The sequence below is a fragment of the Aotus nancymaae genome, unplaced genomic scaffold (assembly GCF_030222135.1).
Source record: "Aotus nancymaae isolate 86718 unplaced genomic scaffold, 86718_ANA_hifiasm-v0.15.2.pri h1tg000081l, whole genome shotgun sequence".
NCBI classification, from domain to species: Eukaryota; Metazoa; Chordata; class Mammalia; order Primates; family Aotidae; genus Aotus; species Aotus nancymaae.
Window position 1 is genome coordinate 1,578,433 of NW_026988496.1, and position 24,546 is coordinate 1,602,978.

Sequence of the window (24,546 nt, forward strand, 5' to 3'; positions counted from 1 at the left end):
GGGTGCTGTGGAAGAATTACCAGGTTCTATTGACGATTCCCCTGGCCTAATGGCCTCTCCTCAATCCCAGTGGTATATCCCCCATGGAGGAAAGCTGTAAAGAAGCTGCAACATTTAGTTGAGAAGGTTCACTGCTCCTTCTTAAGAGAATAAGGGGCCTGATGTGGTGGCTCATGCCTGTAATCCCAGCACTTTGGGAGGCCGAGGTGGGCAGATCACCTAAGGTCAGGAGTTCGAGATCAGCCTGGCCAACATGGTGAAATCCCGTCTCTACTAAAGACACAAAAGGGCTCATGCCTATAATTCCAGCACTTTGGGAGGCCGAGGTGGTTGGATCACGAGGTCAAAAGATCGAGACCATCCTGGCCAATGTGGTGAAATCCCATCTCTACTAAAAATACAAAAAATTAGCTGGGCATGGTCGCGCATGCCTGTAGTCCCAGCTACTCAGGAGGCTGAGGCAGGAGAATTGCTTGAACCCGGGGGGTGGAGGCTGTGGTGAGCCAAGATTGTGCCACTGCACTCCAGCCTGGCGACAGAGCAAGACTCCGTCTCCAAAAAAGAAAAAAAATAAATTAGCCGGGTGTGGTGGAGCATGCCTGTAATCCCAGCTACTCGGGAAGCTGAGGCAGGAGAATCACTGGAACCCAGGAGGCAGGGGTTGTAGTGAGCTGGGATCGTGCCACTGCACTCTAGCCTGGGCAACAAGGACAAAATTTCGTCTCAAAAATAAATAAATAAATAAAAAGAGACTAAGGGTCTATACCTTAATATGTTGCCATGTTGGAGAAGAGGAAGAGTGGGTAGCAATCCAATTAGAATTAAGAAATTTAGAGTGTAAGGTAAACAGGGGAGATGACTGGAATACAATGAAGACTCTGACTTGTTGGTCCAGCCCCCAGCATTGTCCCAAGAGACCACCCTTCCCAGACATGCAGAACTCACACACTCCCTTTGCAAAGAAGCTCTGTGTATTGGGTGCAACAGCTCTGGGGTCTCTATATAAATAATATACAAAACCCAACAGCTCAATGCCTCACATTAACAAAAATACTAAAAACTTATTAAAAATGGAGCCTGAGGGAAGGGCCTCAACCTCTACTGGTGCTAGCCCAGGAAAGGGATTGGGAATTAAGAGGAAAGGGTGGGGCCACATCCAGTGCACAAGCAGTTCCTCCAGGTGGCTCAGTAGCGTCCAAATATGTTGGTACTGGGCTGTGGCTGGGTATCTGTGAAAAACCAAAGATTATCAGGGATGGAAGACCAGGCAGGGCTGTGGGTATGCACGAGGAAAGCTGTTCAGGTATCAAGGGAAGGGGATGGAATGGAATGCCTCTTCTCATAACCTGGGCCTGAAGCCATCGTTTCAGCTACTTTGGCCCACCCCACCCCCTAAATTTATTCCATAGGGTTCTCCTGGGGAAGGCAGGCAGGCTTACTGGAGAGCTGTTGTTGCAGTTGCCGGACCAAAGCTGCTGTCTGTTGCTGCTGCTGGGTCTGCTGAAGCCCCTGGCGCTGGAACTGGGTGGAAATGGGAAGTGGAAGACTGAACTCGAACTTTTCTCCTTCTTCACCCTCCTCTCCCTTTTTCTTTGAGACGGAATCTTGCTCTGTCACCCAGGCTGAAGTGCAGTGATGCTATCTCTGCTCACTGCAACCTCCGCCTCCCGGGTTCAAGCAATTCTCTGCATCAGCCTCCCGAGTAGCTGGGATTACAGGTGCCTGTCACCATGCCCGGCTTTTTTTTTTTTTTTTTTTTTTTTTTTAAATATATTTTTAGTAGAGACGGGGTTTCACCATCTTGGCCAGGCTGGTCTCGAACTCCTGACCTCAAGTGATTCACCCACCACGACCTCCCAAAGTGCTGGGATTACGGGCGTGAGCCACCACGCCTGGCCTCCCAATCCCTTTTTAGGGTGCCATGCCCTGCCTCCCACCTCTACCCCATTCCATACTGTCCCCAACCCAGTTCACTGGCTGTGTGCCCAACCTGGGCAGCTGTCCCTGAGCCTGGGGCTGTAGTCCAGCAGCTACCTGGGGCTGGGACTGGGGCTGGGGTTGGGGAGGAGCCGCCTGTTGCTGCTGCTGCTGCTGGTGTTGCTGCTGCTGTTGCTGTTGCTGTTGCTGCTGCTGCTGCTGCTGTTGCTGCTGTTGCTGCTGCTGCTGCTGCTGCTGCTATGAGAACATAAAAGATACTTCAGAAGGAGCACAGGGAAGAAGCTAAGACTCAGAACTGGAGGGCTGAGGGCAGGGGATGAGGAAGCAGGGAGGGAGCTCGGGGTCTACTGCCTTCCCTTCTCAGACAGCTGCCCAGAAAGAAACCAAGTCTAGGGTACCCAGCGGACAATGTCCAAGTCTCTCCCTCTATGATCCCCAGAAAACAAAAAGGGGGAGGGTAGGAAGCCTCCAGCACCACTGGAGTCCAGCTGCTCCGCTGAGCATTTGGGTACACTGCCTTGTTTAGTCTCGGTACCTGCGTGGGAAGAACTTGTGCCTCTCCCCATCCCCGGGTTCCCGGGTCCCAGATGCAATCCCAGTGCCTTACCCGCAGGATCTGCTGCTGCTGCTGCTGTCGGATGTGGTACTGCTGCTGCTGCTGCTGCTGTTGCTGCTGCTGCTGTTGCTGTTGCTGTTGCTGTTGTTGCTGCTGCTGCTGCTGTTCAGGTAGGATGGCTGTTGAGCGGACGCCTGTCTGGACACCCTGGGCACTCATTGGAGTCATGGTACTTATCATGGGTGTCTGCTGCAGTGTCTGGTGTGAAAACCTCCAAAGACAAGAGGGCCAGAGGTCAAGGCGTGCGGGAGGTGGGCGAGAGGGGGTCAGTATAAACCCTGGGTCCCTGACCTGAAAGAAACATTAGCAAGTTATTTCATTCATTCCTCTTGTCACTAACCAGACTTCCAGTCTGGGGAATAAGTTGCATAAGATGATATTCTATTTTAGTGTCTCATAACCTTAATGGTTAGGAATTTTCAATTCTTCGTTAGCTATTTTTCTCTTACAAAAATGAAAAACAGGGCCGGGTGCAGTGGCTCACATTTGTAATCCCAGCACTTTGGGAGGCTGAGGCAGGTGGATCACCTGAGATCAGGAGTTTGAGACCAGTCAGACCAACAAGGTGAAACCCTGTCTCTAGCAAAAATACAAAAAAATTAGCCAAGCACGGTGGCACATGCCTGTAATCCCAGCTACTTGGAAGGCTAAGGCAGGAGAATCTCTTGAACCTGGGAGGTGGAGGTTGCAGTGAGCCTAGATTGCACTACTGCACTCTAGCCTGGGCGACAGAGCGATACTCCATCTCAAAAAAAAAAAAAAAGAAAAACAGTCTTAGCAGAGGATAGGCATTCTATAAACACTCATTGAGGTTTTTTGCTGTTGCTGCTGCTGTTGTTCCCCAATAACATTTCAAGTTGTCCTACTACACCTGTATATCAGTGCAAGAGTCTATTGGCTGGATCAGTCTTTTTTTGTTGTTGTTTTTTTTGAGACGGAATTTCGCTCTTGTTACCCAGGCTGGAGTGCAGTGGCACAATCTCGGCTCACCGCAACCTCCACCTCCTGGGTTCAAGCAATTCTCCTGCCTCAGCCTCCCGAGTAGCTGGGACTATAGGCGCACGCCACCATGCCCAGCTAATTTTTGTATTTTTAGTAGAGACGGTGTTTCACCATGTTGACCAGGATGGTCTCGATCTCTTGACCTCGTGATCCACCCGCCTCGGCCTCCCAAAGTGCTGGGATCATAGGTGTGAGCCACCGCGCCCGGCCTTTTTTTTTTTTTTTTTTTTGAGACAAAGTCTCACTCTGTTGCCCAGACTGGAGTGTAGTGGCATGATCTCAGCTCACTGCAACCTCCATCTCCCAGGTTCAAGTGATTCTCCTGCCTCAGCCTCATAAGTAGCTGGGATTACAGGCACACACCACCACACCCAGATAATTTTTGTATTTTTAGTAGAGATGGGGTTTTGCCATGTTGGCCAGGCTGGTCTCGAACTCCTGACCTTAGTGGTGGGTGATCCGCCTACCTCGGCCTCCCAAAGTACTGGGATTACAAGCACAAGCCACCGCGCCAGAAGTTTTCTTCTTGCACCTTCCACTATGCATCTTATCCACTCATTCCACAGGAGCCTTGCAATACGCCCAACTCCTCTTATCACTATTCTGATCAAAAGAGCCCTTTCTGGGACTGTGTCTTAATTCTTCAGCTGAGCATTCAAGGCCATCTCTCAGCCTGGCCCCTCCTAGCCTAGCCCCAGTGACTGCCCCAGTGTCTTCCCCAGCACAGATTTTACACTCCATCCAAGCCCTTCTCCCTGGACACCATACTCATTCTGGTCCCCATGTCTTTGTTCACATTACATCCTCTACCTGGAATACCCTTTCTTCTCTTCTCCACAAATCCCAATCACAGCTATCCTTCAAAGGCCAACTCAAGTCTGACCTTCTTCATGACACTTGCTCTGATGAGTCAGGCCCACAGGTATTACCTCATACTTTTTCTCCATCTGCATTTTACCTCACAGCATACAGCTGCCTACCTGATTATATCTTTGCTCAGAGTGTTCTCTCAGTGTTCTTCTCTAAGTCTCATCTCCCCAGCTATAGTAAAGATACTTGGTAGTGAGGAACTATGTATTTTGGGGTTTTTTTTGCTATCTTTCCTCACCTCACCTAGTCCTGGCATAGTGCTGGCCACACAGTGGGCAGTTAGCCCACTCCCCAGCATTCTAAATCCTAAGCTTCAGAGTCTCTAAACATGGTTACGCGGCCTCAACTAAGGCTTGACTAACATTAACCATGGTGGGAGGATTCGTTCATTAGTCCTTCCTGGTATTCAACTGTTCACTACCTGTACTGGCTTTTTGAGTCCTTATCATGTAGTTAATCTACAAGCTCCAGACATTTTTTTCTTACAGGGTCTTACTCTGTCACCCAGGCTGGACTGCAGTGGCGCAATCCCAGCTCATTGTGCGATTATAGCTCACTGCAGCCTCAAACTCCCAGGCTCAAGAGATCTTCACACCTCAGCCTCCTGAGTAGCTGGGACTACAGGCATGCGCCACCATGCCTGGCTAATTAAAAAACATTTTTTGGGGGCCAGGTGTGGTGGCTCAGTTCAAGACCAGCCTGAGCAGCATGTCGAAACCCCATCTCAACTAAAAATCCAAAAAATTAGCTGGGCGTGGTGGTGTGTGTCTGTAGTTCCAGCTACTTGGGAGGCTGAGGTAGGAGGATCACCTGAGCCTGGGAGGTTGAGGCTGCAGTGAGCCACGATCGTGCCATGGCACTCCAGCCTGGGCAACTGGAGTGAGACTCTGTTTCAAAAAAAAAAATTTTTTTTTTTGGTAGAGATGGCATCTCCCTATGTTGCCCAGGCTGGTCTCAAACTCCTGGACTCAACTGATTCTCCCACTTTGGCCCCCAAGTGCTGGGACTACCGGTATGAGCCACCACACCCAGTCCAGATCTTTTCTTGAGTCAGATAAACAATTTCTCCTCTCTGGGCCTCAAAGAACTGTTAAGGAAGTAGACACGAAACTATTGGTCTCCAGGATCCCTTCCAGCTCGAGACTTCTGTGGTTATGGCCTAGGTGGCCAGATAAGTATTCTTGATGTCTCCAAAAGTTCTGACAAGTCCCATCACCTTCAGGTGTGGGCTTTCCCAAGTCAAATGCTCCCTCATACCTCCGCGTCTCTTCCCAGCTCACCACTACTTTGGGTACCTTTGAGTGGAGGTCAGTCCATGTCCATAGGTGGGGGCCTGCTGGTGTACATAGCCACTGGGACGCTGTTGCAGGTGGCGGGTAGGATCTACAAGAGTAGGATTGGTAGAAGGGTGGGTACTCTGGTAAGGCTGGCTGGAGTAGCTGGGGGGCACCATGGTACCTGCAGGGCCTGTGTGTTGCTGCAATCCCACATGAGAAACATAAGGAGTATAGCCCTGGAGGGAAGGAGGAGAGATGGAATCAGGGCCGAGAGTATGCAGAGCAGCTTGCCTCATTCCCAGAGTCTCACAATCCCAGCCTCTTACCTGGGAAGTCTGCAGACCATAGGAAGAGCTGGGAGTCATCTGATGGACAGATGATTGTCCCAACATGCCCTGACTCTGCTAAAGGGAGAAAAAAGAACAACTCAAACTCAGGAAATGCTTGCTGCCATCTCATCTCTTGTGTCTCCCACCCTGAGTGTCCTTGTGAAGATCCCAAGTGTCTCCTCAGTCCTGTGACCCTCAAAAGCCCCTCTCCCTGACAGCCCTCCCTACTGCCCCTCTCACTATCTTTGCCTGGAGCTGTTGGCGAAGGCGCTGTCCTTGGGGCACTGCAGGTTGCTGCTGCCGGTACACAGAGGTCTTGTAAGAGGAGGGTTCTAGGCCCATGACACCAGTCATGGTTGTGGGCAGCACTCCAGGGTAAGTCGGTCGGGTGGGCAGCTTCTGCATTGGTAAGCGCACAGGGCGGTATGGGTCCACACGAGGGCCACCTGGAAAGGAGAGTGGGCTGACCTCTAGGCTCCTCATCCCTCCGTCTCTTGCTCAGTGTCCTTGACATCCACAGCTCCTCAGGGGAATGGCATCATCCTTTGAGCAGGAGGTGTACAGGTAGGTCCCTCCAGCATTCCTAGTGGCTGGCACTCACCTGCAGGTAGTGGCTGGTTCTGGGTGTAGAGGCCTATGGAGCCTTGCCTGTAGTTAAGGTGGGTTATGGAACCAGGGTTTGGGTGGTGCAGGAGGTCTGGAGGCACTGTCACACCATAAGGGCCGCTCCGACCCGGGCCCATTCCATAGTCCTGTGTGAGTGGCAGAGGAAGAGGGTGAGTGGGTTGTAGCTGAGTGGGGTTGGGGAGCTGGGGTAGGATGAGGTAAAGAGAAGCTGGATTTGTACATGGTTAATTTTTATTATGATTCTAATGGCACCCCTTCTTTACGTGCCCCCACCCCTCCCACAAACCAGAAACTGGAGCGTCATGAAGTGAGAGGCAGTGGGAGAACTGTCACGGGGGAGGTGCTCACCTCTGTCTTGGTAGCTGGCTGGCTGCGTTTCTTGCCCTTAGTGGACTTCTTCTTGCGTTCCTCAGTACTGGGTGGAGCAGCCCCCGGTTTGTCAGTTTTAGGGGGCTCTGGAGCCTTTTTCTCAGGCTCTAGCAGGGTAGGAGCAGGGGGCTCCTCATCTTCTGGGGGCAGTGGCAGTGGCTCCAGGTAATAGGCGCGGGGCCGGGGCCTCAGGTGTGTGTGGTAGAGCAGCAACCGCTGCTGTTCCTCTCCTCGAGCCACTCGCCGGTCCACCCGGACTGTTCCAAACCAGCCCCAAGACAGTGGTGCTGATGGCTTCAACCCCTCAAAAAGATCCCAGGGCGAGAGCTTCTGTTTGGTGGAAACCTGTAGACCCTGCTCCAGAAAATGAAAAACAATAAGCTGTTGGGACTTAGAAAACAGAAAAGAGACTGCAAGCACTTGTAGGAGAGGGTAGAAAGAAAGTCATAGGTAGATTCAGGGGCAATGGTAAGAAGACAGACATACATGCACATGCAGAAGAGAGTTATGCTGGGAGACTGATGGGTGGGGGACAGGGAGAGGTGTGGGGGGGCAAGACAAAGCCAGCGGGGACCAGGAGAGGAGACGAACAAACGGGGGTGGGGGGCTTGGGAGGGAGAGAAGCTGAGACTGGGAGAGAAAGGGGTGGGGGAGAAAGCCAGCGAGGGAGTGGGGAGGGAGAGGGATTGACATTCAGAGGAAGACAGAAAAAGGAAGGCAAAGAAAGAGAGACAGGAAGGCAGGGAGAGACTCTGCCTTTAGGCAAGCAGAGAAAGATAGAGTCAGAGAGAAAGAAACAGGAAGAGAGAGACAAAAAGGTGGAGAGACAAAGAAAGGCAAACGAGTCAGACAGGGAGGGAGAGAGAGACAGAGGAAAAGAGACAGATGAACTAGGAAGACAAACGAAGAGAATGTATACATGAAGGAGTTAGACTTTGGGTTTTAAACTATAGACAATAATTATGGTTACTCAACAAATACTGCAACTGACAGAAAGGGAAAAGATAAAACTCTGCAGACATGGGTGGGTGTAGGGAGAGACACAGAAATAAAAAGAGATATGGGCTGTCGGCCAGACAGATGGGTGGGGTAGGACATGGGGCAGGTGGGGTAGAGAAAAGAGGAGGGTAGGGTATTGAGAAATGGGTGGTATGTTAAAAGGTGAGGGCAGGATGAAGGAAAGAGGGTGGGACTCCAAAGATGGAGATGAAATATAAGCAAAGTTAAGTGATTTGCTCAAAACCTCAGAGATGGTGTTCACCGGCAGAGCCTGATGGGCTCCTGAATCTGATGAGTCTGTTGGAGCTACAAAGCTGATGCAGGGAAGGTTCTTGCCCAAAGGGGAAAAAAGGCAGGGGACATGGGCAGACAATGGAACATGCCTCCTTCTTGAAGATGGAATCAAAGCCAGCAATCTTGTTGCCCTTGGTATCGATAAGGGAGCCCTGTGGCTCACACGTGATGACATCTCGGGTCTGCTTGGGCAGTGGCAGCAGCTGGCGAACCTTTTCCAGACTGTCTGACTGGCGCTCCCCTAACTCCTTCTGCAGGTACAGGAAGATGGGACAAGAGTTCAGAGATACAGAAAAACAAGGATGGGAAATCTCGGGGACAGCACAGAACCTGGCACAGAGAAGACCCCCACTCAGTAAATGCTCATGGCATGAATAACAAAGGAGACAGACGTGAGAAGGAAAGGTAGAGGGCTCCAGCTAGAACCAAGTTCCTGAGGCTGGACGGCAGATTCCAGTACCTGCAAACCTTGCCCCTGCCTCCTCTGCTCACCTGCAGCTTCTTCGCCAAGTTCATGTATGCACGCTTGTTTTCCTCCATGCTACCTTGGGAGATGCTAGACATGTCTGCAGCCAGTGTCCCGTTGATGAGCACGCTCAGCATGTCCAACACAGTAGTGAAGAGCTCACTGAGACAGGAAGCCAGGGAGAAAGCCAGAGAAGAAAGAGGTGAAGACAGAAAAAGGTGTTAGCAGAGGACACAAGCAGGGAAAGGTGCTTAATATGTCACCCTGAGGGCACCAAAACCATACGGGGAGCCCAGGGCCATGGAGTCCACAGTAACAGCCACACCAATCTCAGTGGGTCCACTTGGCGTGGAGGTAGGGGGACCTTCTTGGGTGTGAAACTGCAGGGAGCAGGTGGGGATGCTTTACTTGTTGGACTGCATGTCGACAGTGCCGCTGATGATGATCTCTAGGAGGAGCACGGCCCACTCTGTGGTCTGCTGGGTGCTGCGCTGCACCGTGTCAAACATGCCCCCCACCTGCCAAGGCCACAACAAGTCAGTCAGATGGCTCAGGGACAAAGGCCAGCGTGTAAGGGAAGCTTAATTCAAATCTCATTTGGGATGCCTGAGTTCATGCTCAAGTTGAACCTATGCTTTGCTACATGATCTCAAGACAATGAGGGAATTCTTGACATCTCTGGGCCTCTGTTTCCATACTTAGAAAGTGATGGGAGTTGGACCGAATGATTTCCAGGATTCCATTCAATATTCCACATTCAATATTCCATTCAATGGGTTTCCAGTGCTTCTAGGGCCCAGTCAGAATCTAGGATACTGAGGCAGAGTCCCTGCAAGGATCCAGGGTATGTAACCTATTGGACCATGACCACAGTGATCCAGCCCCCTTAACCACTTTCACTCCCTGCATCCTTTCGGAGAACAGGGTTAATACTTCAAGACTCAGGCTGGGCGTGGTGGCTCATGCCTATAATCCCAGCACTTTGGGAGGCCGAGGTGGGTGGATCACCTGAGGTCAGTAGTTCAAAACCAGCCTGGCCAGTATGGTGAAACCCCATCTCTACTAAATATGCAAAAAATAGCTGGGCGTGGTGGTGCATGCCTGTAATCCCAGCTACTTAGGAGGCTGAGGCACAAGAATCGCTTGAACCCGGGAGGTGGAGGTTGCAGTGAGCTGAGATGGTGCCACTGTACTCCAGCTTGGGTGACAAAGTGAGACTCCGTCTCCAAAAAAATAAAAAATAACCTGGAGCCTGAAGCCTCTATCCTCACCTCTGTTCTCTACAACCTGAGGCTTTTGTACTCCACATTTCCAGCCCTACCCTCTTCCTTCTTCTTCCCAGCTGGCCTTCTCACCAGGTTGAGCCGCAGTTTGAGTGCCTCATGCATGAGCTGCTTTGGTTTGCAATCATCTAAGTACTGGTCATCTCGCCAATTATTCACAATCTAGAATAGAAACAAATAAAACATGCAGTTCAGGGATCTTTGTGCTTCCATCCCAAAGCAGCCAGTATGTTTATCAGAAAGTACTAAAGCTTCCAAGTACAGAGTAGCCCCTTAGGTGCATCCTTCCCTGTCCTCCTGCCCACCTCCATGGCCCAGAGATCTGTACCTGGTGCACCTGGCTGTAGAGGGAGGTAAGGAGTCCCTCGCGTTGTTCATCCTGCCCTTTCAGACATGTCAGCACCAACGATAAGAAGGGCTGCTGGCTCAACAGGGACATGCTAGAGACAGGAGGAGAAAAGAGAAGAGGAGAGAAGAAGAGAAGAGGAGAGGAGAGGAGAGGAGAGGAGAGGAGAGGAGAGGAGAGGAGAGGAGAGGAGAGGTGAAGAGAAGAGAAGAGAAGAGAAAGAAGAGAAGAGAAGAGAAGAGAAGAGAAGAGAAGAGAAGAGAAGAGAAGAGAAGAGAAGAGAAGAGAAGAGAAGAGAAGAGAAGAGAAGAGAAGACAAGACTGTGGGTTAGGAGTCAGGCAACTTCCAACCTCATTCCTCCAAGCCCCAGACTCTACTCTCTTAAGATCTAGCCGCTTGCTCAGCCATACCCACTCTTATCCTCTGATTTTCCACTTTCCTATTATGCTTCTCCTCCGTCCCAATTTTATTCTTCCCTGGGCCTGCCTCCTCTCCTTTCTACCCCTCTATCTTGGCCCACTCCCTAAGCCCCTTTACCTCTTCTGCTTTTGTCGATCACGTTCTTTGCGTGAAGAGGAACCCAGGTGCTGACCCTTCTCCAATTCCTCCCCAGCAGCCTTTAACACATGTCCCTGGACTGAAGTGGGCAGTTTAGCAATGAGAGGGGCCACCAGCCATACACCAGAGCGCTCTATAGAGCTGGAGAACAGACAGAGGACACAGGGTCACAGGGGAGCCAGGCAAGGCTGGAACAATCCACCCTCTCCTTTCCCTGATAGACACACCGGCATCTCCATGCAGCTGACATCACTCATGCTACCAGCAGAGAAACTCCTAAGGGGATGGGTCCCAACATGTTTCTGTCTGACCTGAGCACAGGCTTGGTCTTGCTGCTGCTGGGCATGTTGCTTGCAGTGTTTCCAGAAGATGACCCTGTCTCTGCTGACTGTTGGAAAACCTCGATTGTGGCCTTGGCGATGTTCTCCAAGAGGGAGTTCATCTCCTGGGGAAGATGAAAGGCACAGAAGTGCTAAAATAGGTAGCTAGGGGTGAAGGAAAGCAGATGGTAGGAGAGATGGGAGATGAGGGAGGATAGCACTGGTGGAAGTTGATGGGGAGGTAGGAACCCAAATCTGTTGAGAATCATGCTGTCTAGTACCTCCATATTTCTCTAATTCCTCACTGTCTTCTCCTTTACATACATCCTCACATCTGTGGCCACAGAAACAGGCTCTACCACCACCACCAAGCTTCCCCACAGCTCAGAGCTCCAACACTCTCATTTCCCTTATCAACAGCTCCACTTGTTCACCATTTTCCCATCCCCTCTTATCTCTCAGCTCAAGAGCCCAAGGGTAAGATCTAGGTTCTGTGGTGGACTGCCTCCCTGACACAAGGAGTTGAATGTGAGCACAGGAAAGGGAGGGTCCAGGTACTACTTACATTGTTGGGGGTCTGCTTGATCATGAGCTGCAGCTCCAAGGAAGACTGGCGCATGGTCCACTGGTCCAAGTTCTGTGATAGAGGCCCCACATCCAGACTAGTCATCATCTGTTACCCCCAGCTACCCACCAACCTGAGGCCAATTCCCGATCTCCCGCAACATTGAATCACAGACTCCTGGAGGTCTGAAAGACCTCTATGTCCCCATCTTTAAGAACAACTACATTTAGGGAGGCTGAGGTGGGTGGATCGCCTGAGGTCAGGAGTTCAAGACTAGCCTGGCCAACATGGTGAAACCCCATCTCTACTAAAAATACAAAAATTAGCCAGGCATGGTGGCGGATGCCTGTAATCCCAGTTACTCAGGAGGCTGAGGCAGAAGAATCACTTGCACCTGGGAGGTGGAGGTTGCAGTGAGCTGAGATTGTGCCACTGCACTCTAGCCTGGGCGACAAGAACAAGACTCGTCTCAAAAAAAAAAAAAGAAAGAATACATTAAAATAGTCCAAACTAGTTGAAAATCTTTCCAATTTTTAAAATGGTTCAGGAAAGATTTCACATCTTTCCCATCCCTTTATATCAGGAAGTTCTGCTTAAAACCCTTGAAACCCTTGATGTTAAAGCTGAAGTCTGCTCCTCTTGTTTTAAACCAGCTGCTGAAAGTCCCTGACAGGACCTTTATATACAATCTCTCAAAGTCCTGTAGAGACTAGAAGGCTACTGTTAGCTAATCTCTCTTCAGCGCTATCTATTCTGGGCTGAAGAGACCTTATTCCTTTAGCTTTTCCTCAACGGCTTTATTTTACCACACTCCAGTCATCTGAAGATGTGGAGCAATGTGAAGTGGAAAGTGCACAGACATGTCTGGGTTCACATACTGATTCTAAACCTATCAGCTACGTGACCTTGGACAAGTCACTTAACCTCTTCAAGCCTCAGTTTCCTCATTGGTCAAACAGGGAGGCTCACCTACTTCATAGGGTCATAAAGATTAAATGAGGAAATGTGTGCAGGTGCCTAGCACAGTACCTGGCACAAAGCATGTGCTCAGCAATTAGTAGCTATTACTATTCAGTTCCTGAGCCATGGCCAAAATGCCAAATATACAAGGCCCACACCTAGGCCCCCCAGATGCTATGCTTCCCACTGATAAGCTAGATTCACTCCAGATAGCTGTGCCCTCACGTAACACTCTTCCTCTGGAGTCTAGACCATATTGAACTTACTCCTCAGCCCATGCTGGAGCTGTTTCTCTCACTACCCCTTCCCTCCCCTACATCCTTCTTCATCTTCCTCTCTACTTAACTCTCCCTCTCCTTTTCTCAAGGTTCCTATTGTTTCTTCCCAGATTGGGCCCATTGCTTCCTCCACGGCCCCCATTGGCCTTGGTCTACCTGGAGAATGCGCTTTATGCGCTGTCGCTGGGGGTTTTCCCCATCCTCATTGTCCAGGAGTCGATGTGGGTAGCAGATGAGCTGCATGAGGCGCTGTGCCTGGGCACTACTCAACACTGGGTCTTGCAGGTCATTGCTGTCCTCACACAGTGACTTAAGGCAACGTTCTCCTACCCATTCCTGAGAAAGCTGACAATCAGGGACTAGGAGCAACCAGTGAGGGGGTTAGCAATATGGGGGATGGGCTGGAATTGGTAAGGGACACAACGTATAGTAGGGAGGTGTTGTGATCACGGGCTGGAAACAGGACTATATTACACAGAGGCATTTAGGAGGTGTGGGAGGAAGGTGAGACTGACCTGTTGGCAGATGCTGCGCAGCACGTACTTGGCATAGACATCCAGACTGGCTGTCTCCACAGAGATGTTGCGGCCACCCTGTCTCCGACCGCCACTGCCACCTCCTCCCTCCTCCTCTGGAAGTTCTTCTGTTCCTCCTGTCACAGTGAAGCCTGAACCCTTCAGTTCTGCATCCCCTGTGGTTCACGGGTGGGAGATAGGGAGGGCAGAGTGAGATTGGAACACTGTGTGGAGACCCACCCTGGGCCCACAGAGGCAGAAACACCCCAAATCCTGCCCTATGGGACAGAAATATACTTCTTTCCCTCCCCTCCTCCCAAAAGGTCAGAGAGACCACCTTCAGGAGGGAGAAAGACTGTCCCTTGTAGTTTAGCTGGCACTCCACCCTATACACACTTCTGGCACCACTCCCTTCCTACCCCCATACCAAGTACAAACACAGCCTTGAGAACAGCAAACACAGCTCCATCCACGATGCGGTTCTGGGAGGCAGCCAGCAGGTGGCGGTCACAGGAGGAGCGGATTCCTACTGTAGGCTTGTCTGGGGAAGGCGATGAAGTCAGGGGAAGCAGAAGCAGAATCCACAGGGGCAAGGGAGTCACACTTTCTACTGTTGGCTGGTTCAGATCAGGGTCACTTACTTCCATCAGACTGGCAAGGATTGAGCTGCGGTGTCTTGAAAAGGTGAAGGAGAATGCGGCAGGTAAGCCGGGCACCTGGTTCAGAGTCCTGTTCACTACAAGCTAAAAGGAAGACAAAACAGATCTGGGACGGATGAAGCTGAACTGTATGTGGGTTTATGTGTGTGCATGCCTGCATGCATGCAAGTGTATGGCAGGGGCATAGGAGAGAAGATTAGGTAAAGTGAAAGGAGAAAAAGCAAGATAACAGTGAAAGCGAGGTAGAGCAGAGAACTGTTACGCAGTTGAAGGGTCAGAAATTGGAAAGGTCAGGGCTGCAAATCCAGGGTTTAAAAAAACAGGTTCCTTCTAGCCTTCAGCATACCAAAGGACTGGCCTTCTCGGGAAGGCCAGGGAGCCGCTGCAAGGTCTCCCACAGTGAACAATGAGAGGATGGCCGTCCAGTATGTATTGACATTTGAGGCCTAGAAATGCTAGGGGTTACAGATTGGTAGTTCACCAGCATTAAGGAGTGAAGGGATGGCAGCACAGCGAATCAGATCCTCCAGGAGCAAACACTGCCGAGCGATGAGGATGGCAACAAAAGTAGCCAACGAATCATGAAAAGACAGGTCACTGACCTGGAGGAAAAAGCAGACAGACACCACGACTCAGTGTGGAGAGAGGCACCCATTCAAAGCCGTGTGCCTCCACTCTATGGAACTCCGTCCCTGGTCAGAGGATCATGACCAGACTGCTGCCCTGGTCACTGCCCCACTAGCAAGACCCCACCCCAAGTCTCACATCAACATTGCAAAGGAGGTCGTTGAAACCACAAGTGCCGTTGTTAGAGGAGCAGCACAAGGCCTTAAGCACTCCTAGCCATTCTGCACTCAGTGACTTGCAATAGCCGGTCAGCTCTGCACACAGGATTGCGATGTCATTCACCCTAGGGAAAAGTACAAACGCCCTCAGGAAAAACCTTGCTCCACAAAACCTCAGACCCATTAACTTCTCATCTCTGCCCCAGTAAATCAAGGTTGTAGTACCTCCCTGGTACCTCAGCCCTCCCTATCTCAGGTGGGGGCATGGTGCCCTTGCTCACTCAGTACGCCCCATACCTATCGGGATCATGGTGCCCCACACAGACGTGCATAAGGGCATTGCAGACAAAGCTGTAGCGGTTAGCAGGGTTCTCACTAAGACTCTTGCCTAGCCCCGTGTAGGTGAAGGTGTGAGCTGCAGGGTTCTCTAGAGTGTCAATCATGAACTCGGGTGCCCAGCGCATATTTGATTCCGATGGCTCCACGTTGCAGTAGATGGTGTTCTTCACCTTTGAGCAAAAGTCACTGCAGGGATGGAGGAAAGGAAACAGTAGTGTTGAAGAAGGTCTGCTGAGGTTGAGGGATGGTTAGGAAAGGGGAGAAAAGAAAAAAGGAGAAAGTGGGGGATGAAGGATCTTGGGACAAGAAAAGGGAGATAGGACAAAACAGACTGGGCAGGAAAGGAACCACATGGGAATAAGGAACAGGGGCCGCTGAAGGCAATGAGGAAGAGAGGGAAGAGGGTGGGCCCCACAGAGATCGGGGGGCAAGGCTGCTGAGGAAGAGGGCCCACTCTCAGTAACATAACAGTACGTGGAGGACACAGTCCATAAATGACCCTGAACAGGCAGCAGGGTCCCGGGCCATGCTCTCCTTCTGAGGTGGGTGGTCATGGGAAAAAGGGAGTAGGTCCCACTCGCTACCCCTTACCTTCCACCTCTCTTACCTGAAGAGTTCCCCAAATTTGTTCTTTAAATGGCTACAGGAGGTGTACAGATCATAGAGATAAGCAAGGATACAGCGCTCTGCAGAGGAGCCATCGGACCGGTTCATCCCATGCTTCACGACGCCACACAGCCTGCATGAAGAAGCAAGGTTGGGAGGGTCAGCAGATGGTATGCGAGCTCCTTGAAACAGATTCAAGCGTCTGGGAAATACCATTCCTCTCCCACCTGAGCAGCAGGCACTTCCCCAGAGTGGGAGGAAGTGCATGCTCTTCCTAGGCCACTTCCACCGGCATTTGCCAGAGCCTTGTGTGTTTCAGTCATTTCGAAGCCCTGCTTACCCCTCAAAGACCTGTGCCATCTGGTCCTGGTTGAGGATGAGGCAGGCATGATAGTGCCGCAGGACAGCCACAATGCACAGGCACAGGCTGGTAGTGTAGCTGCCCACCAGATCCGAGGATTTGAGAAGCAGCTCAGCCTCGACTACACTCAGTTCATTCAGCAGCTAGCAGAGTGAATGGGGGTGAGAAATGCAGAGGTCCCTCATGTTACATAGAACCCACCTTCTTGTAGGGACGCTGGCAAGGCTGGGCCTGAGCCCCTTCCTGCTGGAGCCACCTCAGGATAGAAGGGCCCGTTACCCCATGCCACAGTCCTTTATTCTATCAACAACACCTCTATCCAGCATCCAGGATACAGTTCTATGAATTCCACAGTGGAAGGATCATCTGCCCCCAATGCTCTAATCTGCCTCTTGGCCTCCCCAGGGAGCCCTTAAGTCTCTATTCCTGCAGTCTTAGCTCATGTTCCACTCCCCCCGTGCTAGTCTTTCTCCCCCTCCAAATAGCCTGGGAAACCGGCTGGAGCCTCTACCCCTGTCCTTATGACCCTCTGTAGCCCCTACATGGCACGAACTCCTTCCTCCACCCTCATCTCCCCAACTTCCCCACCTGAATGGCAAAGTCGATGAGGCCACTGATGCTGAGTGAATATTCCATGAGGTCGAAGATGAACTGCACATGCTGCACCAGAGGCAAGTGGTATGACATGCCAAGGGCAAAGCTCGTGATCTGCTCCAGAACATTCCGAGAGACCTGATAAGGGCAGTAGGAGTGAGACGGGAGTGGAGACAGGAAGGAAGAACCAGGGAAGCAGGAAAGGATGACTGTGGAGGGGGATAAGACCAGGAGGCTTAGCCTGCCTAGTGGGGAGAAGATAGGGAAGAAAAGGAAAACAGGACAGGAGGCCAGAATGTGGGAAAGGGGCTGGGTTTAGGCCCACACCTGAGCTGTGACCTGGTGTTGGTCATAATGTGAAAGGTGCTGGAACTTAGCAAAGATATCTTCAGCAGTGGGGAAGGCTTCAGGCCGGTTGCGTCGCCGCTTCTGCCCATCCTCCCCACCTGAGGGGACAGTTGAAAGGGATCAGTCAAGACAGAGAAGATAACTAGTTGACTAGGGATGGGGAGGAGGGGATGGAGAGAAGGCTATGGGAGGGAGGGAGGGAGGGAGGGAGACAGGGAAGGAGGGAGGGAGGGAGGGAAAGAAGAGGGAAGCCGGGAAGGGAGGGTCAAGGAAGGGATGGGGGAGGGATGAAGGGAAGGGGACAGTGAAGCAAAGGTTTAGAGGACCACAGACTATGTGGACCTTAGAGGAATATGTACAGGGAGGTGCTAGGTTGAGGGAGGGAAGGGAGAGGGAGGGAGGGCAGTATGGGGCTTACTGTGAGGTACCTAAGAATGTCAGGTCTCCAGGATTCAGAGGCACAATAGGAGCAAGCTGGTCTGTAGAGGGGGGGAATGAGGGGGGAAGTTTCAAAAGGACTAGAGCTCTCAGGAGACTCCAAGAGACAGGACATTGGGACATGACTGGGGAGTTCCCTATGCTGGGGAAGGGAAGACTGACTAGGGCACTCTCTGGGGGAGATCTGTTTAAGGAGTCTAAAACCCACCAGTTTCTGCTGTCCCCTTGCGGTTCAGAACCTTCAGGATATCCTTGGTGATTTTCTTGATGGCATGGCGGGCATCATCTCGCTGCTTTCCCACCCCAAACAGTACGACCAACCGCTGGTTGCACTCATGGCTGCATGACTCCTCCTGCATCCCAGCAGCACCGTCAGACTCCAGCACTCATCTCGTTCCCGCCTCTTGAAATCATGCTCCACATCCCTCAGCATCCACATGCTCAAGCCCCTCTCCTTTCCCAACCGACATCCTCAGGAACAGCTCCAACCCCTCAGCAAATTCCTTGGACAGAAATCTGGGTTCAAAACAGATCATCACAATGTGCTGGGGAAGAGTACCTGGGGGATGGGAAAGTGGGTGGCATACTGCACATGTCGTGGCTGGTCGTAAAGAACCCCAAGGGTCCCTTCGATCTTCTCCTTGGGTGGGGGCTTCACCTCCTTCTCGACATCTGGCTTCTCAGGGGATGGACTGCCCTTCCCTTCACAGGGCATAGTGGGGGAAAACAACTGAGAGAAAGGTAAAAAGGCAGAACATGAGAAGAAGGAAAGGGGATGAGGGGGCATAAAGAAATGCCAAAAGCAGACATGATGGAAGGTCCAAGGAGCCAGATTCCGCCACGCTCAGGATTGAACTTACTGAGAAATCAGGCTTCTCCATATCCTCAAAGAGCACACTGGAACTAGGGTCAATGTCCATAGATTCTGAGAGCCCTGGATCCTGACGGCATAGAACATATGCGAAGTTGCTTTAACCCTTAGGGAGTGGCTCCCACCATCTAGAAAACTTCATGAGGGAATTGGAGAGAAGACCAGATTGGGGAAAGCACAGGATCTGGAGTCAAGCCTCATGCAATCACTTAACCAGTATAGGCCTCCGTTTCCTTCAGCTTGAAAATAATGATAAGAGTACCTCACAGGGCTGATGGGAGGAGCCGATGCAACAACCGATGTGAGAGTGCTTGCTCAATCACCAAGTCCTAAGAAAATACTACCCCCCACCCCCAGGCAAAAGAGGCTCTCAGAGGCCTCTGGGGGCCATGAAGATGGAAATGTCAGAAGAAACGACCTAGGGCAGGGAAAAGCCCACTCACCTCCAGCTTGCTGCTGCTGCTGCCTTCAGCCTCCTTGCGCTCTGGGTCATCAGCAGGATCATCAAAGGGAGAGGGAGGCCGGGGACCAGGGGCTCCAAAGGCAAGGTCCCCTCGGGAGATGAGAGTGCAAGTATACATGTTGTGGGAGAAAACATCATGTCGAATCAGTTCACAGAACAGCAGTACTAAGTTAAAGAATTCCACCCGTTCACTCTCACTTCGGGGGTCCGCTGGAGGAAGGGAATGAGGAAACATGAGTTAGGAGAACACAAAAAGGTGGGCCAAAAGAGAGAAGAACACATCTAAGACAAAAACAGGAGTGGCCAAATAAAAATCCCAGAAACCGTCGAGGGACGAAGTGTGGTTGGTTACCCTACACACCATCTCAGAAAGGAATGTATCATCTTTGCTGCGATTTACGCAGTGAAAATGCTTCAATCACAAGCTCTTGTTTTTATCCTTCTCTGTATTTCTCTATTCTGTTTAAATATAAGATGGTCAGTTAAAGAGAATAATTAGAACTACATCTAAAAGTCATTCTGCATCGAGTCCAAGAGAGAAATACAGACCAAAGGGCCATTAATTATACTTTCTGATGACAGTTGTGGGTAACTGAGTCTAGACAGATGTAACTAGAGGGTGGCAGGGTTCCGTACTCAGCATGGGAGCCTGTGTATCCAGAAACTGCAGGAGGACATCCTGGAAAATGGGAGCACTGGGAGCAGAAAGGGAGCCAGAGGCGATGGAACCTTTCTCATCTGCTGCTTCTGATTCTCCACAACGCTGCAAGACGACAGAACAAATCGTAGAACTGACTTTTACCTGCTTCTTCACTCCTCAATGTGTAAGCCTTAAACTATCACCTGCTTGACCTCTACCCCACGCTTTTCACTTTCACTCCCCCGCTGACCTCCATTTTCTTTACCACCTCCCAACTGAAGCCTTGATGTCATCTCTAACTTTGACAACAATCCGCTCCTCTCTACTTTTGCCTCACGTCCTAACTTCGCCTTTAGGTTCTCTTCCACTTCTTTACTCTGTTCTCTCACCTTCAACTCTGGTCCCTCTACCACCTCAATCTCTCAGTCTCCAGCCCCAGTTAAATTCCTTCCCACTGGCCAATCTTGTTCTCTTATCTCTGCCCTCTAACCTCAGCCTCAATCTCTGCCTGTCTCTTCTCCAGGAGCTTGGCTACCACCATAGCACGATGCCGACCAGAACGCTTGCAGCTGACAGCCCATTCACATAGCAATGACACCACAGCATCATCATCTGAGGAGATCTGGAGACCAAAGGAAGACAGGGAGGAGAAAGGTAGGGGTAGGGACAAAGAACTAAGTTCCAATTTCCTAAAGACTTTGCCCCATCATAAAACATCCTGGACCCAGTGAGATCATTTCTGCAGAAATGCTCTGGTTGCAGTGCCTCACCACAACTTCCCCTCATACATGTTATTGGTCTTGCGATGTTTTTTGCTCCTTCTCTTCTGCTTCTTGCTTACCTCATGCCCATCCTTGCTAGGCCCCAATCCAAAGATTCGGTTACAAAGGGAGTCAAGAGAGTTACTGAAGTCAGAGCGTTCAAAACTATGGCTATCCAGCACTTCCAAAGTATGCAGCACCCGTCCAATGGTAAAGCCTAAGGAGGAAACGTGGTAAAGGGGACTGACCCAGAGGCCCGGTGCATTCTGGCTCTCAGATCTACATGTCCTTACTATCCCCCATCCTTTCCTCAAACATACTTCCTATTATCTGTTTTCTGACACATACCTGCAGTAGCTTCCTGGCACTTATCAAAAGACCAGCGAACTTCAACTGCCTGTCCCCGCTCCTTGATCTGCTGCTCGATCTCCCGCAACTTTGCACGGACCTGCAATATTCAAAAGGAAGGCTATAAGGATGTACCAAGGCATACAAAAGGCCAGAGTCTCAGGCTAGAAGAATAGTACCAGACTCCAAATCACTATTTCTGAAAGAGATTGGCCTCATAGCCCAATCTGAGAGTACCAGGCTAGTGGTGAGACATACCTGCTGAGTGAAGGCACTGTTACCCTCTGGCATGGGCAGGTTGGAGGGGGCAATAGGCAAGTGGTCAAGTGGTGAGCCGGTCTTAATTCTGCTATCAGTCAGTGAGTAGTGCCAAACCAAGGCACTAGGACAACACAGGAGGATGGTCTGCCAGACAGAAACAGCTAAGTCCAACTCATTCATCATGGCTGCCTCTCTGGAATCCCATGCTAAGACCCAACCCATAGATTTCAGATCCAAAGTTTTCTGACTGGGTCCCCAAGACAGGCATCACTCTACCCCTGATTCCCTCCCTTCACTCACTTTCCTAAAAGGCTTTGGGCCCACTGTTTAGCCCTGGAAGGGAGAGAGAGGCTAGTCAAAACCCCCAAAGGGAACTAACACCCCATTACCAAGAAACAACCACCTCAAAACAAGTACTCAGCACCTACTCCCATATCCAATTTGAAATTACCCCTATTCTCTGGAATGGGCACCTGATTCTTCTCAAGTTATCTCTCAATGCTTTCTTGGGCCTGCCTAGTACCTACCTGTAAGATACAGCTGAGGCCAAAAACCAGGGGCCGGTGCTGAGGGCACATAAGCAGGTCACTAAAGGGAGTCGAGGGTGTGCTGCTAGTTGGGGGCTGAGGAGCAGGGGTGGTGGGTAGAGTGCTTGTTGACTGAGCAGATATAACATGAGATGAGTGACTGCTCACACCATCCAGCTGCAGGGCCAGTCTCCGTGTACAGAAGTAGGCAAGACGGCGGGACAGGTACGCAGACTGAACGAATTCCCCAGAGTACTGTGAAGACAGGACCATCAGAGCCCCTAGTTCTCCCCAGGGGACGCTGCTCTAACATTTTATTCTTCCTCAAATCCTTCCTAGACTCCCCCTGCCCCCCACCCCCACCACCAAAATTCCAAGTCTTACTCGGAGAAGCAGGGGCAGCAGCAGTTTAAGCAATTCATCCTCTCCAGGGCGGATTTTCTCAAAACACTCAAGCACCCAGGTCAGGAACTCATGTCTGTCCAGCATTCCATCCTTTGGGTACCAGGGAGGGAAGATTATTAGCTCAACACGGGACTATTAGAGATGAGGCAGATAAAGTAAATGAAAAGATGAAGAGAACCACAACTGGGGCAAGGTGGCAGGCAGATTCTGTTCTCTGCTGGCAGAGTACAAGTTCAGGCTCAACCCAATACCCTACACAACATGCCCTACTCCCTACCTGAAACATGAACATGGCCAGCTTCTCGTTGTAATCCCACTGCCGGATTGCCACCTCTACATCATGGGGCAAGGGCCCTATCGTGGAACCACAGCCCCCACTCCCTGCAGGTCCTGGCCGGTAGTATTCAGCCATCTTCTGTAGCTGCTCCCATAAGTACTTGGTGATGATCTGAGTCCATTCTGGAGGAAAGAGGGGAAAAGGGCTATTGATACTATCCTTCTGCTTAGAATATCCTTCTACTTAGAATACCTTACCCCCACCCCCAATCACCATATTTGTACATGTGATTCATCCTTTTAGTCTCTAGTCAAATCCCACCTCCTAAAGCTTTCCCAGGTATCCCCATAAGAAAGTAATCTTTCTGTCCACTCAAAGAACCTTCTGCCTCCTGGCTTGACATTCACCACTTTCTATATTTGATTATGTTATTTGTACATATGCCTTAGCAGCCCTACTAGACTACCAGTATCCTGGGGGCAGAGACTATGCACTGGACATCTTTGTAGCCCAGTATATGCACAAAGTAGATACTCAAATTTCTCGGTGTTTACTGATCAAGCGAATGCAAGAAATAAGCAGAAACAAGGAATCTAGATTAAGAAGGAGGATGGTTCCAAGGGTGTCTCTATCACTCCTTGAAGCCATCAGCAGTACACCTGGTGTTAGGAGTTACTCACCCGTGAAAGGGTCAACGACATTTCTCTTCTTAACCTTGGTCTCAGAGATTGCTGCATAGTAGGCACAGGTCATCTTAATGAGCCAGGCGGCTCGCATCACAGGCACTGTGTATTTGGCTAAGTACCCAAACACTTCTTCCTTCTTACTGAAAATGGGGACCTGGATGGACATTGCAAATAGTGAGGTATCTATTAACCCCATGAGCTGATACCCATGTAGCTTAATATGGGAATAGGAGGGTACTTGGTACCTCATGCTCCCTCCTTGGCCTGAAGGACAGGAAACAGTACCTCACCTTTTTGGCTAGTTGCGTGAGTGGCTTGGTGCCAGCCAAGTCAGTGAACCAAGTGTTAATGGCACTCTGGGATCGTGCAGTCACCAGCCAGAAGTTGTCCTTCTGGTTCACTTGGGGCTTCCTGCGACCAGTGTCAGGGAGGGTATTACAACGTAACTTCTCTGCAATAATGCTGCTGAAGTTGGAACTGATCTGAGGGAAGAAAACTGTACCTCAGGGTGGGAAGAAGGGGCAGACAGGTGGTCCTGCCTTTTGGTGGGCAAATGCCAATGAGATATCATTAAGTCATGAAGGTAAACTCAGCCACTCAGGTTGTCCCTTTCAGTCTTCCCAACCCAGGGCCTTTGCTCCTTCTCAGATTCTTCCAACCTTTTCCTTCAGCCTGGCAGAGTTGTCTCACCTTGGCAGGATTGAAGTTGATGTTCTTGGCACTGCCATGTTCATCCCCAGAGACAGCAGGCTGGTTATTGAAACCTTGTTTTACATTCAAGGCCGTCAGTTCATCCTGAGGCAGGAAAGCGTCATTTAGTTTTGTTTTCCTTAGTGGGAGGTGGTGGGAGAGGAGGGCAGGAGAAGCGAAGGAACAAGGGGACAGGGGAGGAGGAGGGTTCCGTGTAGAACAGATTGTTACTTACAGCTGGGCCCTTACATTCACTTGGACCCCACCCTCACCCCTATGGTCACTATGATTCCCAGCCACCCAGCGCACCCTCAAACATCACTCTTTTCTTGCAAGCAGCCGTACCCCACCAAGCTGCCTCAGACAACTTTCTGAGGTGTGTGTGGAGGAGGGCGCCTCTGATGCGGCCCCTACATCACCCCCTATTCATACCTTGGAACCCCCCCACCGCCCCCTGTCCTGCCCTCCCACGCCAGCCCACTTTACTCTTCCCCCTTTCCGGACTTTGGCTCCCACCGAACCGCCCCGCCCCCCCTTCTCAGCCGTCAATGCCTCCTCCTAGGCTGATCGCGTGCCCCTGGCCCCTCCAGAGCCCCGATTATCGAACGCACCTCCTTCTGTTTGGGGTCTTGAGGGTAAACATCGGGAGGCCCCAGTCGCGGCCGCTTCAGGGGCCGGTGTTCGTAGCTCAAGATCCCGAAGGCCGCCATCTTGACCAGCCCGTAGCGCCGGAGGCGCCAGCAGGGCCAGGCTGACTAGGGGAGCGGGAAGGGGGAGAGGGAGCCGAAAAGGGGGGCGGTGGTTGGGAGGACGGCGGCCGAGAGACAAGGGGGCACGTTAGAAACTCTCGACCATTGCCGGAAACTACCGAGGG

At 51.1% G+C, this 24,546-nt stretch overlaps 1 protein-coding gene across 7 annotated transcripts; it reads right to left on the reverse strand.

The window, feature by feature from the left end:
* Positions 1-299: 299 nt before the first annotated feature.
* On the reverse strand, positions 300-24,546 carry MED12 (mediator complex subunit 12). 7 transcript variants are annotated; one of them, XM_064368961.1, is made up of 46 exons: positions 24,284-24,546; positions 23,673-23,777; positions 23,273-23,464; positions 22,977-23,136; positions 22,297-22,478; positions 21,999-22,109; positions 21,615-21,869; positions 21,085-21,231; positions 20,827-20,926; positions 20,559-20,695; positions 20,208-20,339; positions 19,714-19,840; positions 19,058-19,287; positions 18,604-18,684; positions 18,303-18,473; positions 17,952-18,096; positions 17,734-17,784; positions 17,285-17,403; positions 16,952-17,095; positions 16,343-16,506; positions 16,004-16,135; positions 15,355-15,582; positions 15,038-15,182; positions 14,754-14,874; positions 14,255-14,356; positions 14,041-14,154; positions 13,614-13,789; positions 13,255-13,434; positions 11,861-11,932; positions 11,287-11,420; positions 10,955-11,116; positions 10,399-10,510; positions 10,143-10,232; positions 9,196-9,305; positions 8,814-8,949; positions 8,411-8,572; positions 7,008-7,382; positions 6,634-6,784; positions 6,282-6,478; positions 6,030-6,107; positions 5,885-5,939; positions 5,722-5,809; positions 2,546-2,765; positions 2,035-2,175; positions 1,440-1,521; positions 300-1,229 (listed from the first exon to the last, which is right to left on the reverse strand). In XM_064368961.1, exons 1-46 carry the CDS (start codon positions 24,380-24,382, stop codon positions 1,186-1,188), a joined length of 6,459 nt encoding a protein of 2,152 aa, XP_064225031.1. In that variant the 5' UTR covers positions 24,383-24,546; the 3' UTR covers positions 300-1,185. The 7 variants fall into 7 exon arrangements, with proteins under 7 accessions (XP_064225031.1, XP_064225030.1, XP_064225029.1 ...); XM_064368960.1 differs by having other exon boundaries at positions 6,273-6,478; XM_064368959.1 differs by having other exon boundaries at positions 2,035-2,169; positions 5,722-5,939.